We start from the raw sequence: 17,500 nt of genomic DNA on the forward strand, positions 1-17,500 counted from the left end.
GTGATGGAAATTCAATTTCTAACCCCAAACACGAGATTTGGGCTGGGTGGTGTTCTTGACCTCCCATAGTGGGCAGGTGGGCTGGGTGGGGGTTCTGACCTCTCATAGTGGACTAGTGGGCTCGGTGGGGTTCTTGACCTCCCATAGTGGGCAGCTGAGCTGGATGGGGTTCCTGACCTCCCATAGTGGGCAGGTGGGCTAGGTGGGGTTCCTGACCTCCCATAGTGGGCAGATGGGCTAGGTGGAGTTCTTGATCTCCCATAGTGGGCAGGTGGGTTGGGTGGGGTTCCTGACCTCCAATTGTGGACAGGGAGGTCACTTACTGTGTCTTCTATACCCCATGTATCTGTTTTCTAACATGCTTTCTGTATTTGTCTTAGATTGAGATTACTTGGTTTTGAACTGGCCCTGGCCGAATACCCTAGTTGGGAGGGAAACAGTCAATTGTATTGTTAGAGTTTTAGGAGATGACATTTTTTTTCTAGTAAATCATCTCTCTGTTATGCATTGTATTATTTTTGTTTTACATATATGTGATTTGTAAACATTTGAGTGTGTTTTTTACTTACAGCGACATGTGGATATTTTCACCTGCAGGGCTTCGCATTTTTCGCAAAGAAAAAAAGTAGATGCAGTCCTTAGGAATAAATAATTTATTAATAAATTGCGCTTATTCAGTGCATAGTCCCATTGGAGGACTCTGTGTGCTTTACGATAAAATCTCGAGAATAAAGAGAAACATGAAAACATGACATACAAATATTAGTGATAGGTCAATACATTTATACAAGTATATATGTATATGTATTATATATATATATATATATATATATATATATATATATATATATATATATACATATATATATAATAAAAATACAATTAAAAAATGTGTCACGCGCAACAGGGACATGAATAGATACATTAAAATTGTATAATAAGATGAATTTTTAGTTGTGATGGTTTAAAACCCAAAAAAAAAAGTCTAGAAATATACAGAATAAAACGTCAACTCTACTGTTATGAATACAACATGTTTACTCATTGACAGATCCATTACAAATTATGATACAACATGTTTACTCATTGACAGATCCATTACAAATTATGAATACAACATGTTTACTTATTGACAGATCCATTACAAATTATGATACAACATGTTTACTCATTGACAGATCCATTACAAATTATGAATACAACATGTTTACTTATTGACAGATCCATTACAAATTATGAATACAACATGTTTACTTATTGACAGATCCATTACAAATTATGAATACAACATGTTTACTTATTGACAGATCCATTACAAAGTATGAATACAACATGTTTACTTATTGACAGATCCATTACAAATTATGAATACAACATGTTTACTTATTGACAGATCCATTACAAAGTATGAATACAACATGTTTACTTATTGACAGATCCATTACAAATTATGAATACAACATGTTTACTCATTGACAGATCTATTACAAATTATGAATACAACATGTTTACTCATTGACAGATCCATTACAAATTATGAATACATTTTTACTTATTGACAGATCCATTACAAATTATGAATACAACATGTTTACTTATTGACAGATCCATAACAAATTATGATACAACATGTTTACTTATTGACAGATCCATAACAAATTATGATACAACATGTTTACTTATTGACAGATCCATTACAAATTATGAATACAACATGTTTACTTATTGACAGATCCATAACAAATTATGATACAACATGTTTACTTATTTACAGATCCATAACAAATTATGATACAACATGTTTACTTATTGACAGATCCATCACAAATTATGATACAACATGTTTACTTATTGACAGATCTATTACAAAGAATGCTTTGTTGTCTTGGAAAGAATTTCTAAAGTGGAATGTGTTAGGTAAGTTATTCTGACGTTTGTTTCGGCTTTGTTTGATTTATTTATTTTTTTTGGGATAATTTTAAATATCTCCCTTACAGCTCTTTTTAGAAATTTATCCAAAACTTCATACTCACCCATCACAAAAATAGACTTTTCAAACAGATTACCAACGAGTATATTCTATATTTTGTTCAGAAAAATTAGCTCTGCAACACAGTGTCGAGTTTTTATAGATTAAACTATAACAAAATGAAATTAGAACAAGAAAATATTTGGTTGTATCGTAACGAATGTGATTTTCCTTTGGGTGGTAAGGAGAGGGTTAGTGTAAATGTTGCTGCTAGAAGCTCGAAGAAATAAATAACAATGCGAAATTAAATGTAAGCTTTAATTGAATATACGAAACAGATAAATTACGTTTCGGTTTTCCCTTTATCAACAAAAAAGGATGAATGAAACACTACAGGCGAATGAGATAATGTGGTAGTGGCGTTGTTAACGTTTTTTTTTTTTTTGTTTGTTGTTTTGTTTGTTTGTTTGCTGTTATTATTTTTTTCGGGGGGGGGGGGGGATCTTTTTGTAATTGCATTTTTGTTTGTTGCGTTCTATTTAGTTAGTTTTTTGGGGGGTTTTTTTCAAATGTTTTTCTTTCTTTTTTGTCTTATTTTTCTTTTTTTTTTTTTTTTTTTTTTTTTGTTTGTTTGTTTTTTTTTTCAAATAAAATTGCCAGATTGGTCTGTTTGTACGTTTTTATTTTAGTTTACAAAATCCTACCCTGAAACAATACTATATCATGTACCATATGATGATGATGATGATGATGATGATGATGATGATGATGATGATGATGATGATGATGATGATGATGATGATGATGATGATGGTGGCGTGATGATGATGATGATGACGATGTGATGATGTGGCGATGATGATGATGATGATGATGATATGATGATGGTGGCGATGATGATGATGATGATGGTGATGATGATGATGATGATGATGATGATGATGATGATGACGATGATGATGATGATGATGACTGATGATGATGATGATGATGATGATGATGATGATGAGACGACGAGAGACGTGATGATGATGATGATGATGATGATGATGATGATGATGATGATATGAGATGATGATGATGATGATGGGTGATGATGATGATGACGACGACGACGATGATGATGATGATAATGATGATGAAAAAGGTTCTTTATTTGATACTCACATTCTCTCACGACACTCTGATGCAAAAAGCGAATGGTCGGTAACAGCGTTGTCTCTGTCCAAAAATAAAATAACAAGAAAAAAACTGTAAGAGCGCCTTACAAAATTGTCATGTCTCGTCCTCCACGTTAAGTGTTGTTGTTGGCTTGGGATCCCTTGTAAAGCGCTTTGAGCACATTAAGTGAATTTTGCGCTTTATGAATGCTCAATGGCTTTAGTTTGTTTGCTTGTTTTTTTTTTTAAGTTTATTTTAGCGAGTTTTTAAATAAAAAAAAGCAAAATAATTCGTTATCTACTTGGTTAAATATATTATTTGCTTCAAACGTTATGCATATTTTCTTGTTTTTATTATTTATATTACTGTAAAATATTGTTATTATTGTTATCAGCAGTATTATAAGTAATTATTGTAATAATTCTTAGTATTACTTTGGTCACTAGTTTTGCATTATTAAGGGTTGATGTTGTTGTTATAGTGGTGATGTGTACTGTCGTAATACGCTTCAACAGTCGTAACGTCACTTCCCTCGTAATGACGCATGGTAACTTAGGAACTGGCTCTAAACTATCGGAACAATGGCGGACGCCCTTATGAAATATTTCTCCGACGAGCATAAAAGCGTATCGTGATGAGAAAAAAAAAACATTATAAATCTGATCATGTTTTGACTTTTACATATTCTGATCACATGACATAATATGAAACATTCTAGGCAACATGAAGAATAAAAAAGTGCCGATTTTCTTTGTTTAGAACCACGATGGCCGCCGTTGCTGGGCGACGTGACATCAGACTATTGAATCCAATTTGGAAAATCATTATTCTTAATCTTTTATTTTTTATTTTATTTTTTTTTTTTTTTTTGCCTTTTTAGCTCTTGGATGGAGTCGTGCTTTTATGTTGTTTCAATAGCCTTCAACAGTCGTGACGTCACTTCCCTCGCAATGACGCATAGTAACTTAGCAACTGGTTCTAAACTATCGGAATAATGTCGGATGCCCTTATGAAATACTTCTCCAACGAGCATAAATGTGTGTCCAGAGGAGAAATACATTATAAATATTATCGTGTTTTGACTTTTTTACATTCTGATCACATAACACGTGAAAACGTTCTCGCCAGTGTGGAGAATAAAAAGTAACGATTTTTTTTTTGTTTAGAACCAAGCTGCTCATTGCTGGGCGACATGACATCAGACTATTGAATCCTATTCTTTCTCTCTGTTGCTTTATTATATCCTCAATCCCTTTTTTTTAAATTTTGCATCACCAAACTCATTGTTTAAATATTATTATAATGTTATTATTTGTGGCCAGTCGATTCATAACGGTATTGTGGCGGGATGTAAAGTAAAGTGTGTCCAGATCCAGACTGTATTTTACAACCTTTTTTTTGTTGTTATTTCGTTTCGTTTTGTTTTGCTTTGTATTGGATTTGGGTTTTTTTCTTTCTTTTTTTTTTTTTTTGTTTTTGTTTTTTGTTGTTGTTGTGTGATTTTGTTGTTTTGTTGGGTTTTTTTTTATTTTAAAAGCAAAATGAAAAAAAAAAATTAATTTTGATTTCTCAGAGATCATCAACTCACTCAATCCTAGAGATTTTTGCTACTGTTCAAAATTGGAAAAAAAATGTATTAAAAATGAGCATGTACATAGATAGTTTTTTTCAACTATCATTAACATGTAAAAATTAAAAACATTAGCTTTGATACTACGCCATGACGTAACTATAATACTCTAGTCGGCCATGTACTACGCCTATAATTTGTCTCAGAAAAATGTAATAAATAAGTAACCCGGGTATACGGATATAGTCGGTGTTAGGGTTGAGTGAGTTAAAGCTAATCTCCAGACCGACGAGAAAGCAAATGTAGTAAGTAGACATTCAGAGCCATTAGGTCCACGGAGCCGGAGTTTATCCTGGGTTTCTGGGTGGGGATCCTGACCTCCCATAGTGGGCAGGGAGGTACATGCTGTGTCTTCTATCCCCCCATACCCGTTTTCAAATTGTTTCCTGTCATTGTCTTGGAATGAGACTTACTTAGTTTTGTCCTGACCCTTGCCCGAGTTCCTTGGCTGGGAGGGAAACAGTCGAATGTATAGTTATAGTTTTTTGGGGGATGATATTTTTTTCCTTGTAAATCATCTCTCTGTTATGCATTGTTTTATGTTTAGTTTATCATATGATTGGTAAACATTTGAGTGTATTCCTCTTAGTTGGGACCTGTGCTTGTGTCTGGATGAGACTTTAGGTGATTCAAACTAAGTACTTTGACGGTGTGCTTTTGGAATCTACATCTGTTCCTAAATTCAACCCAATTCACTTTGTCTTACCTTTTCTTTGTGCTTTAATTGTAATACTAGAACTTTTTACTATCCATTTTTTCCTTTTTACTGCGCTGATATGACCTAATGTTGCAAGCGCCGTAAAACCTTAAAACAACAACAACAAATATATCCTGGGTTTTTTTCTAGCGTGAAACTGACAATAGCAATTGCTTGCTACCCATTGGATAGGACGCTTATCTATCGTAAAGTACTTTCTGCCGGATCTAGCGGACCCAGCTACCCACCAAACACTGTTGGGTGGACAGAGGGGGTCAGAAACAAATCTCGAGGAAATACATAGTGATTTTTTTTTTTTTTGGTAGTCATAATTAAGATATTTGGGTCAGTTACTCACTCATGCTTTATTTAGAAGAATGAAGTGACACATTTGTGACCCATCGTCTCAAAACGGTATTATGGCGGGATGGTCCAGATGCAAAAATTATGTCAAACTGAAGCCAAACTGGTCAAAAATATGAAATGTTAGTTTCTAGTCTAGTTCTAAAATTCGGTATTCATCCTTAATAAAGCATAAATAAACATTACCCAAGTCTGATATTTTTAGATATATAAATTCAATTTTCATCATCTCAGTCATCCCGACATAATACCGTTTTTAGACGGCTGGTCACATATTTGTGAGCAGGCACTGCATGATGTAAGATAAAAGCCTGAAAAAGCTATAGATAGGTTCAAAGTTCACGATCGAAACAATCATAAATAATGCGATTTGAAACGATGGGTCACATTTTATGGTCGATGTTTATTGTCTAGGTACATATGTTTTGCAGGTCTGATAACCGAACGCAATTATGGCTTGATTTATACCTTTGTTGAAATAAACAATAGTTATTTGCGACGGTTTGAAAGTATAGTTTAATATTACATGAAAATGACACAGACATCCTCTTATAACATAACATGTGCAAGAACGAAACTAGAAAAGCTTCCTGAAACTGAAGATCCACCAGACCATGCACAATCAATGCTTTGGAAAAATGGGACTGCTGCCAAATGTGCATTCAGGAACCAAAGAAGAACTGCAAGGAGTAAATCTCCCAGAAAGACTTGGTACACTGATCGGGAAAGGGTCTAAAAGTGGAAGGCCAAACACCTTACAAATGGACTTTCTCGACTGCCGATGTCAATGGACACAGGTTCAACATGGACACATCCTTCACGATGCGACTGGCCAATTCGGATGGATAGAGCTGCACCCTGAAGCGATCCAACGATTACCACTGGCGCGACACGATATGATGATGTTATTACAGTTATAGACATAACGGGAGTATATGATTACAAGGGAACAACAAAACTTATGATCTACGAAGATGAAAATGGCAAAATGGTTCTATGGGAACAAAACAGACAATGGACGTTTCGGTAGAACTTTAGTACACTGATGACAGTCTTATGATAGTTTAAGCCGAAACATCGTCTGTTTTCGTGTTTGTTCCTCCTCATTTTAAGAGTCATATTACTACTCCTTTTATCTTTCTCTCCATTTTATTGACTCATTTAGACACCTCTAGTTTTTGGTTTTCACCATTACAGCAATGAGCCAGCCAGCCAGCCCCCAAAACAATACGGATTATCAGACCTGTAAATAATGACACGTTGTTGACTGTGGTAACCTTTCTTTTTCATTCATTTTGTTTCTTTCCGCCACCCCTTATTTTTTATTTATTTTATTTATTTTGGCTTGTTTATTGTTTCCTCTTAGCTCTTGGCATGCCTCTGTGTTTTTCTTTGGAGTTAAATTTGTGGTTGGCGATGGACAGTCAATTTTCTACACTGGCAAAGTGAGTGATATAATATTACTTTAGCGGTTCTAATACTCTTCAACAGTCGTAACGTCACTTCCTTCCTAATGACGCATGGTAACTTAGTAACTGGCTCTAAACTATCGGAACAATGGCGGACGCCCTTATGAAATAATGTTTCTCCGACGAGCATAAAGGTGTATCCAGAGAAGGAGAAAAACATTAAAATAATCGTGTTTGAATTATACTTCTGATCACAAGACACATGAAATTTAGCGGAATGAAGATAAAAGTAATGATTTCTTTTTAGACAATGCCGCCGTTGCCGCGTGTGACATCATACTGCATCATGCTTACAGTATAATTGAATGACAGCCTTACAAGAGAGATCCGTAGCTAACAACAGGCATGACTGACGGAAACACTCAAACAATCATAATAAAAATAAATACATAAATAAATAAATAAATGAATAAATAAATAAATTCCCTTTATTCGTCTCTAAGGAGAAAATTTTCTTTAGGGTCTATTCCAAGGGAAGACTGGAATAACCCTGGCGTCAGCCGCAGTGCAGCGCCGCAAAGTGAGCTAAGCGTAGGTGACTTGCTCAAGGCCACACAACGAGGCGGGTAGTCGAACTCGGTACCTTTCGAGTACGAAGCAAAGACCATACCGCTGAGCCACGCTGTCTCATAATAATAATAATAATATGTTTGTTCTACGTTACAGCATTGTTAAATTAAGCCCATAGTTGATTGCCTATTGTTTACGGACTGTAGTTGTATTATGCGATTGATGTTTTGAGTTGTATGTTATTCCACAACAATAAATAGATATAAAGAAGAAAAAAAAAAGAAATCAAAAGATGATGATGATGAAGAGAGAAATATGATGATGAGATGATATGATGAGATGATGATAGATGATGATGATGATGATGATGATATGAGATGATGATGATGAGTGGTGGTGGTGATGGTGGTGGTGGTGGTGGTGGTGTGGTGATGATGATGATGATGGATGATGATGATGATGATGATGATGATAATGATGATGGTGTGGGTGGTGATCGTGATGATGAACGTGATGATGATGATGATGATGATGTACACGATCGACACGACGATGATGAGAGTGATTGATAGATAGAGGATATATACGCGATAGGATAATGATATGTGACGAAGACGACGACGATACAGATGAAGCGAAATCATTAAACACCCGAATGAATCATATTGATAGTAATATTATTATCATCTCGATTCGTCTCTTCCAGAACCTCGATGTCTTCAGCTTCGGGTCGTTGGTGTTTTATGTGGCTGTCATTGCAATCAACATGAAGGTTTGAACCCACGGCCTGTCGGCATTTTAAGACTATTTTTATGCCCTTCTCTTTTATATCTTTCGCTTTTTGTTTGTTTAGGATTTTTTTTTCTTTTTTTTTTTTATTTGTTTTATTTGTTTGTTTGTTTTGGTTTGTTTTGTTTTTGTTTTTTTTTGTTTTGTTTTTATTTATTTTTGGTTTTGTTTGTTTTATTGATGTTGGTTGTTTTTTTTATTTGTATTGTTTGTTGTTTTTGGTTTTTTATTTTTTGTTTTGTTTTTTTATGAGGTTTGTTTTTGTTTTTATTTGTATTGTTTTGGTTTGTTTTTGTTTTTATTTGTATTGTTTTGGTTTGTTTTTGTTTTTATTTGTATTGTTTTGGTTTGTTTTTGTTTTTTGTATTGTTTGGTTTTGTTTTTGTATGTTTGGGTTGGTTTGTTTATGTGTCGTTTTTGGTTTTTTTTTTGGTTTGTTTGTTTTGTTTGTTTTATTTTTGTTTGGTTTGTTTTGTTTTATTTGTTATGGTTTTGTGTTTTGTTTTGTTGTTTGTTTTTTTTTTTTTTTGGTGGGGGGTGTGGGGTGTTTGTTTGTTTATTGTTGTTTAGGTTGTGTTTATGTTGTTGGTTGTTGTATTGTAGTGGTGTTGTTTTTTTGTGTTTGGTTGTTGTTTTATTTGTTGTTTTGGTTGTTTTGTTTTTGTATGTTGTTTTTTGTTTTAGTTGTTTTTTTAGATTGTATTTTTAGTTTAGTATTTTGTTTTGTTCTTTCCAAAGCTGTAGTTGTTTTCATTTTTCTGGTTTGTGATTTATTATTGAGTTGATTTAGACATGATTGTTGGTGGTTGGTGGTACGTTGTTGAATTTAAGTTTTTTGATGCTTGTGCCATTAGTTAATGTTATGATGCTACATATTTGCTCGTAGTCTGTTGATATAACAATATAATTGGTGTTCGCCTTTTTTGTGTTTGTATCCGTTTTATTTAGTATATAGTATGCGCTTGGCTAAGAAGCTCATAACATTGCCATCCCGAAATATTAATCGGACCAAACACAGAAACACTGTGTGTAATCCATGAATCGTTTATTGATGCTTGCGATTGCTAAAGCTACAAGCTCGCAACGATATACAAATAGGTCGCTTGACGTTAGTGAGCATTACTCATAAATCGCGATGGCAAAAAACAAAACAAAACGTGGTATCCATGAACGTTATAGTGGTTAATACTGTTCATCCCTGCATACTATCTATAGATAGTATGCGCTTGGCTAATACAGTTTAGTGAGAATTACTCATAAACGTGGATGGCAAAAAACAATAGCAAAGACCTGAATGACGTCATCTTCGTTCTATCTATAGTCTGATTAATAGAATAGAATTAAGTGAGAACTACTCATGGAAATAGCTGGCTGAAAACAATAACAAAGGTTGAATAACGTCAATTTCGTTCAGTTTATACAGTATGAGTGAGAATAAGTGCCTTCTCCAGGAAGAGTGAGTACATGTTTCTTAAAAGTAAAAAAAAAATATCTGGCAATTATATAGCGCAAAATATCCACTTAACTTAATGGATCTAACTTGAGCTCAAATTTTATTTTAAACACTTGAATCGTAAATTTTGAGTTGATCGACTCATCAACAGGTTCAGGAAAAGAACAGCTATGCTTGGAGTCACATAATACTAGGCGTTCATCTATCTATGGGTTAGGAATCCGGTTTTCATATCAGATGTCTACCTGAGAGATGAATCACTCACGACTTTAACCCTCTCCTTACCAGTTATTTTTAGAATTTCCCCCGAAAATTCACACCCACCCAGCACAAAACTAGGCTTTTCTTACTCAAACAAAAAAATGTAACAAGTGAGCTCTACAACACAGTGTTTTATATTTTTGTGATGTACAAGAGAAATCAGAATGAGAAAATTGTCGGCTACATCGTAACGAATGTGACGATTTTTCAATGGGTGGTAAGGAGAGAGTTAACCCTTTCCTTACCAACCATAGGTAAACCGCCACATTCGTTACGATCCAACCAGCACTTTTATCATTCAGATTTCTTTCGTAAATCCCACAATTCAAAGAAAAAGGTTTTATTATAGCTATAAAAACGTGACACCGTGTTGTAGAGTTCATTTTGCTGATCAATATTATGCATAGAATGTATTTGTTGCTTTTCTGTTCGAGTAGGAAAAATCTATTTTTGTGTTGGATGGGTGTGAAATTTGGGGGAAAATTCTGAAAATGGTTGGTAAGGAAAGGGTTAACAAAAGGTTTCTCGTTACAGCGAATGTCCGTGTCACGAAACCATGTATCGATGTTGACCACCACCTGTAGTCCTTCGGAGCGTAGCCATCGTTAACTTATAGATAGTTCGAAGTTGACGTCACTCTGGTCTTTGTTATTTTTTTTTTTGCCATCCGCGTTTATGAGTAATGCTCACTAAACTGTATTAACCTGACTATAAACGTTCATGGATACACACAGTTTTGTGTGTTGGTCCGTTATACTTCCGGATGGCAATGTTATGAGCTTCCTAGCCAAGCGCATACTATCTATAGTCTGACACTAGAACTCTCTAAGACTAGGGCTGCCAGATAGCCTCGTCTGTGTGGCAAAATTAGCCACACAGAGAATAGCGTTTATATTACCGATGCGTTTTTCAAATGGGTAGTGTGTGGCCACGTGGGGTTCTATTTTGTCACTTTTGAATCGGAATTGGCTACGAAGCACTCTAGCTACCTGGCAGCCCTGAAGACATAGTTTGACGTCATTTTTAGGTCTGTAGACCGCCAACTGTCGTTGTCGTTAGTAGAGCTCAAGGAAATAGAATTGATCGCATTGGTTGAACTATTGAATACAACTCCTTATTTTTGTTTTCTTTTGTGGCCAAAGACTTGCCAGATAGCCTCGTCTGTGTGCCAAAATTAGCCACACAGAGAAGAGCGTTTCTATTACCGATGAGTTTTTCAAATGGGTCACAGCAATAGTAGTGTGTGGCCATGTGGGGTTCTATTTTGTCACTTTTTAATCGGAATTGGCTACGAAGCACTCTAGCTACCTGGCAGCCCTGAAGACATAGTTTGACGTCATTTTGAGGTCTGTAGACCCGCCAACTGTCGTTGTCGTTAGTAGAGCCGTAGCCATCGTTATGTTATAGCCTTACACTGAAATCCAAAAGGACTGGCAGTTTGACGTCATTATTTGGTTTTTGCACCGCCTAGTGAGTTGTCGTTAGTAGAGCTCAAGGAAACAAGTTATTTCATTGGTTGAACTATTGAATTCAACTCACGATTTGTTTTCTTTTGTGGCAAAAGACTGGCATTTTGACGTCATTTTTTGGTCAGTGTCAGGCCATAACTTTACGAAGGCCACGGTAAAGCTCAAGGAAATAGAAGTGATCGCATTGGTTGAAACTGTTGAATACAACTCACGATTTGTTTTCTTTTGTGGCCAAAGACTTGTCTTTTGACGTCATGTTTTGGTCAGTGTCAGGTTATAAGTTAACGATGGCTACGTTCAGAGCCATTTGGGCCCATTTGACCGGAGTTTGTCCTCGCTAAGTCCAAGGTTTGAGAGTTTTTGCCATGGGTGAGGGTCATCACTTTGTTTTCACATGCCGACGTCAATATGTAACGTATATATGCAACGTATAACGTACACCGTAAACAAAAATGAGCTTTATATAGCGCAATATTCACTAAATGTGCTCAAAGTGCTTTACAAGGGGTCCCTGGTCAACAGCAACATTTAACATGTAGGACGGGACTTGACGCCTGTTAGGAGATATTACAATTTTTCGGACAAAGACAACGCTGTTAACGGCCAGGTACTCATTTTACACCTGAGTACGGTGAAAGAATGTGAGTAAAGAGCCTTTTTCAAGGACTCAACTATGCGCCGAGCGCGAGGCTCAAACCCAGGACCTTCCGATCCGAAAGCGAGTGTCATACCACTAGACCACATAGCCGCACGTAAATGAATCGCCCAACTTAACGACGTGAATGACATTCTAAAAATTATCTGTCTCACGTTTCACATCTCGTAATATAAATCGTCGTGGTATTTTGATTTTATAACTGAACAATGACATTTCCAACATTGTCTTCAAAATAGAAAATTGAGAATTCTGATATTTTGTCAGAATAAACAAAATGTCGTGCCCTGGAAAAACAAAAACGCTTTTATATTTTAAATTTTGGCCAGAAAACTCGTCCTTCAAATATCGATCGATTAAAATTACCCTCACCTGGTCAAAAACTCCTCAAATTATGTGATACTTTCGTTTCCAGGATTGAGAGTTTATGTAAAGAATATGGGCATTTTATGCCATGGATATTTGAAGGACGAATTTTCTGGCCTAAATTCGTTATACAAGTTTTCCAGAATGCGACAGAAAAATGATGAATATAATATAATGAAAACTAGAAATTTATCAAATAATTGTTGCCATTTTAAAAGGTTGATAGTTGGCAATATCATATTTTACATAGTCATTATCCAGATTGATATGGATAGAATTCCCCATAGAGCGGGGGAAACTTAACCCCCCGCCCCTTCTATTCCCCGACCCCAAACCCTTGGTCAATGGAGTATTCATTGTTCAACAGTCTTGCCATCTCTTCTATCTCTTTGGATGATATGTCCTTACATGGCCTTGATTGGTATCAATTATTGCAATTTTAACCAGTTTATTGTGGTACATAATATGCCAAAACCGATGCACCCTAATGAAAGATATGGGAAATAACAAGAACTGAAGTGAGTAGAAAAGTGCCAGAAGACAACAAGGAATAAAAATTTCGCGACGGTGATGGGGGCTCGAACCCGCGACATTACTGGTACGAGAACTCTGCCTGTCCGGGGAGAGCTTGCCTCTTCTACCGTATGAGCTATCCACCAATCCAGGGGAAATGTAGGGCAAACAAGGAAGAGGAATATCAAGGTCCAATTAATATTTTTAATATCCTAGAATGGACAGATAGGATTGGAAAAGAACTGTATGGTAGCGTCAACAGATGGGAGGAATGCCCCCCCCCCCCCCCCGATGTCCGGAGGGAGACGATTACGGGAAACTGGCTGAGTAAGATCAAAGAGAGAGGGAATGGGGATACCCTCTGATGCGCATAATGGACGGCGCCCCCGTTTCGAGCCGAAATAAGTCCCGGCAACCCTTGTAAGCAGAATCCCTGACTACGTCTAGAGCTGCACATACGAGATGGAAGTCGGTTTGGACGAATTCAATCCCTCTTGGGGGCGGGGACGTTACCTCCTCTAAGCTTGGTGAGAAGTTGCCAGGCTTTGATACCAGTAAGAGGAGACATTGGGTGGCTGCGAATCGGCTTCGGTCGAGGAGCTGCCTCACGGCCATTGCTCTTCATCGGTGGGATCTTTCTACCTTTCCAACATGTACCCGCTGTGGGCAAGAACCTGAGACGGCAGAGCATCTAGTTGAACGGTGTGTTGTGACGATGCTACCCGGCGGGTTTGCGACGGTGCACGACCGGACTTTGCTGATTGGGTCGATCGTCATAACATAGTGTGAAAATCATAAGAGGCTTCTGCCAACGTCGAGGACAGAGCTGCATATACGAGATAGAAGTCAATTTGGACGAATGCAATCCCTCGAGGGGGCGAGGACATCGACTCCTCGAAACGGGGGGGGGGGGGGGGGGGGGAGAGAGAGAGAGAGAGAGAAGTTGCAAGGCTTTTCCTCCAGCAAGAAGAGACATTGGGTGGCAGCCAATCGGCTTCGGTCGAGAACCCGCTTAACAGCACGCTCACTACATCAGTGGGGACTTGCCACCTGTTCAACATGTACCCGTTGTGGTCAAGAGCCCGAAACCGCAGAGCATCTGGTTGAACGGTGCGTTGTGACGAAGCTTCCGGGCGGGTTTGCGACCGGCAATGTTGTGAGCTTCTTAGCCAAGCGCATACTATCTATATCCGACTGGCGGATGTTGTGAATATTTTGACTTAAAGATCTGAACAAGTTTTGTGTGAAACGGTGCAAGACAAAGCAAAAAAGAAAAATACAAGAAGAAAAAAAGCATCTCAAAAAATCTGTCTTCCTCGACTGTGCATCAGTTTTCAATTTGATATTAACTATGCAGCTATGTGGTCTAGTTGTATGACGCTCGCTTTCGGATCGGAAGGTCCTGGGTTCGAGCCTCGCGTGGCGCATAGTTGAGTCCTTGGAGAAGGCTCTTTACTCACATTCTCTCACCTTACTCAGGTGTAAAATGAGTACCTGGTCGCTAACAGCGTTGTCTCTGTCCGAAAAAAAATTGTAATATCGCCTAACAGGCGTCATGTCCCGCCCTGAATGTTAAATTATGTTGCTGTTGGCCAGGGACCCATTGTAAAACGCTTTTAGCACGTTTAGTGGATATTGAGCTGTTATTTAACTAAATAGATAGCATCAATTCAAGCTCGAGGGTTGTTTTTTTAATACACCCATGACGTCACTTCCCTCCTAATGACGCATGGTAACTTAGTAACTGGCTCTAAACTATCGGAACGATGGCGGACGCCGTATGAAATATTTCTCCGACGAGCATAAAAGTGTATCCAGAGGAGAAAAACATTATAAATATGATCATGTTTTGACTTTTACACATTCTGATCACATGACATATGAAAAGTTCTAGCCAGCATGAAGAATAAAAGTACCGATTTTCTTTGTTTAGAACCACGCTGCTCGACGTTGCTGGGCGACGTGACATCAGACTATTGAATCCAATTCCACTCATATCCCTCTGTTTGTTTGGGTTTTGTTATTTTTTCAGCTGATGTTAGAGACCTACTACTGGTGCCTCCCTACTGCCATATCATACCTATTTACTCTTGCGTCCTTGGTGGTCGGGTCAGTTGGTTATAATCAAATATTTTGGCCGTAAGTAAATTTTGGTTTTATTAAGTTTTTGTTTTGTTTTTTTTTATTTGGTTTGGTTTGCGGTTTTATTCGAGGGGGGGGGGGGGGGGGCTCATGGATTTTGTTTAATGATCGTTGTGTTTTTGTTTTGTTTTTTGGTATTTGTTTTTGTTTTGTTTTTTGTTTTATGTTTGTATGTTCTTTTGGGGGTTTTTTGTTGTTGTTCTTGTTCTTGTAAAGCGCTTTGAGCACGTTTAGTGGATATTGCGCTATATAAAATGCTCTTCTTTTTATTTTGATTTTTGAAGGATTACATTGTTGTATATTTTACTTGTTCTTTTTTCTTTTCTTTAATTATTATTTTGATTGTCATTTTTTTTTCTTCTATTTGGCTGGGATTTGTATTTGTTTTTTGAGGGGGGTGGATTTTTTACATATCCTTATGAAATCCAAAACCGTTTTTTAGGAGGGCTGATTTTTGTTTTGTTTTGTTTCAGTTTGTTTTTGTGTTTTTTTTTCGTTTTTTTTTTAATTTATTTATTTATTTATTTCATTTTTGGTGGAGGGGGGAAGGTTGCACTTTATTTATATCTTTCTTATTCTCTTTTTGGGGTGGGGGGGGGAGGGGGTGTTTGTGTAATTTTGTTTCATTTGGCAGGGATTTTTATTTTAATTTAAGGAGGGTGGGGTTGTTTTTTTTAACTTATCATTATAAAATCCTATTCTTTTTTACTTGAATCTCGAGACGATTCGTCACAAATCAACTTTGTTCCAACTTTTTGATTTGACTCCGCCAGTCAAGAAATGGCCACTGACAAGAGCATGTTCCGTGTTGTTTACAACATCTTTGACTGCCTGACCTCTTGGCTCACCCTTCTACTTCTCGTGGTCTTAGCCCTACTGCCCGACATCGTCATAAGAGTCCTGGAAGACACACGGTGGACCGCCCAATACCGACTGGCCGAAGAAAAGGCGAAAATGGAACAGGTAAGCAATTTATTATTAAATCAATATTTAGTTGTGTTTCCGGGTTGTTGTTTTTTCTATATATATCTAGATACCTGTTTTATGAATTGTATTGAATTTTTAGAGTTAGGATTTGATTAAAATAATATAGACTAGTTATACATGTTTTGACCAAATTGACGTAAATTGAATGTATGGCGTTATTTTTGTGGGTTCATTGGGAGGTTTATTTGTTTACATATTCATTCATTATTTCTTTTTTCCATTCAGTTTCATTCAAGCGCTCTGAGCACTTCCTCACGATATGGAAGAGCGCTCAACAAATATAATATATTAACTCATTCATTCATATATTTATTATTATTTAGTGCGGCTATGTGGTCTAGTGGTATGACACTCGCTTTCGGATCGGTAGGTCCTGGGTTCGAGCCTCGCTCCGCGCATAGTTGAGTCCTTGGAGAAGGCTATTTACTCACATTCTCTCACCATACTCAGGTGTAAAATGAGTACCTGGCCGTGAACAGCGTTGTCTCTGTCCCAAAAATTTATAATATCGCCTGACAGGCGTCATGTCTCGTCCTACATGTTATGTGTTGCTGTTGGCCAGGTACCCCTTGTAAAGCGCTTTGAGCACGTTTAGTGGATATTGCGCTATATAAAAGCTCAAGTTTATAAGTTTATAGTTACTTGGTTTATAGACTTATTTTGTTAGTTAGTTATTTGACAAGTTAGTTAGATATGTTATTTTTTTATTTATTCATTTATTTATTTATGTATTCAGTTATTTAGTTACTTAGTTTATATATTTATTTTGTCAGTTATTCGATGAGTTAGTTCGTTAGTTCGTTAGTTCGTTAGTTAGTTTGTTAGCTAGTTAGATAGGTTTTTTAAAATTTATTTACTTATTCATTCGTTTATTTATTTATTCAATTATTTTGGTTACTTAGTGTATTTATTTATTCATCTATTTATCTATTTAGTCAGCTAGTTCATTTATTTATTATGTGGTCGTTCGACTTTAGTGCGGTCTTCATGAGACCAATATGTAAAATTGTTCTACTAACGATGAGAAGTCAATTACACATAGACAGCATTATAATTCCTCTTCGTT

At 36.7% G+C, this 17,500-nt stretch overlaps 1 protein-coding gene across 5 annotated transcripts in view; it reads left to right on the forward strand.

Moving 5' to 3' along the window:
* The window catches only part of LOC144956165 (phospholipid-transporting ATPase IF-like), a 127,431-nt gene that overhangs the window by 57,191 nt on the left and 52,740 nt on the right, over positions 1 to 17,500 (forward strand). For 4 of the 5 annotated variants that reach the window (XR_013641900.1, XR_013641901.1, XR_013641898.1 and 1 more), the window contains exons 25-29: positions 1,859 to 1,917; positions 7,187 to 7,265; positions 8,506 to 8,571; positions 15,338 to 15,444; positions 16,221 to 16,394. Coding sequence is in view for 1 of the 5 variants with exons in the window: in XM_078886553.1 (XP_078742679.1) it covers positions 1,859 to 1,921; positions 7,187 to 7,265; positions 8,506 to 8,571; positions 15,338 to 15,444; positions 16,221 to 16,410 (505 nt within the window). In the remaining 4 variants the exon portion in view is untranslated. Of the gene's footprint in view, positions 1 to 1,858; positions 1,922 to 7,186; positions 7,266 to 8,505; positions 8,572 to 15,337; positions 15,445 to 16,220; positions 16,411 to 17,500 lie in introns of those variants that run through there. The other variant, XM_078886553.1, reaches the window with a different exon arrangement.

The sequence above is a fragment of the Berghia stephanieae genome, chromosome 10 (assembly GCF_034508935.2).
Source record: "Berghia stephanieae isolate SIO BIC M18660-M18661 chromosome 10, UCSD_Bste_1.3, whole genome shotgun sequence".
In the NCBI taxonomy this organism is placed as follows: Eukaryota; Metazoa; Mollusca; class Gastropoda; order Nudibranchia; family Aeolidiidae; genus Berghia; species Berghia stephanieae.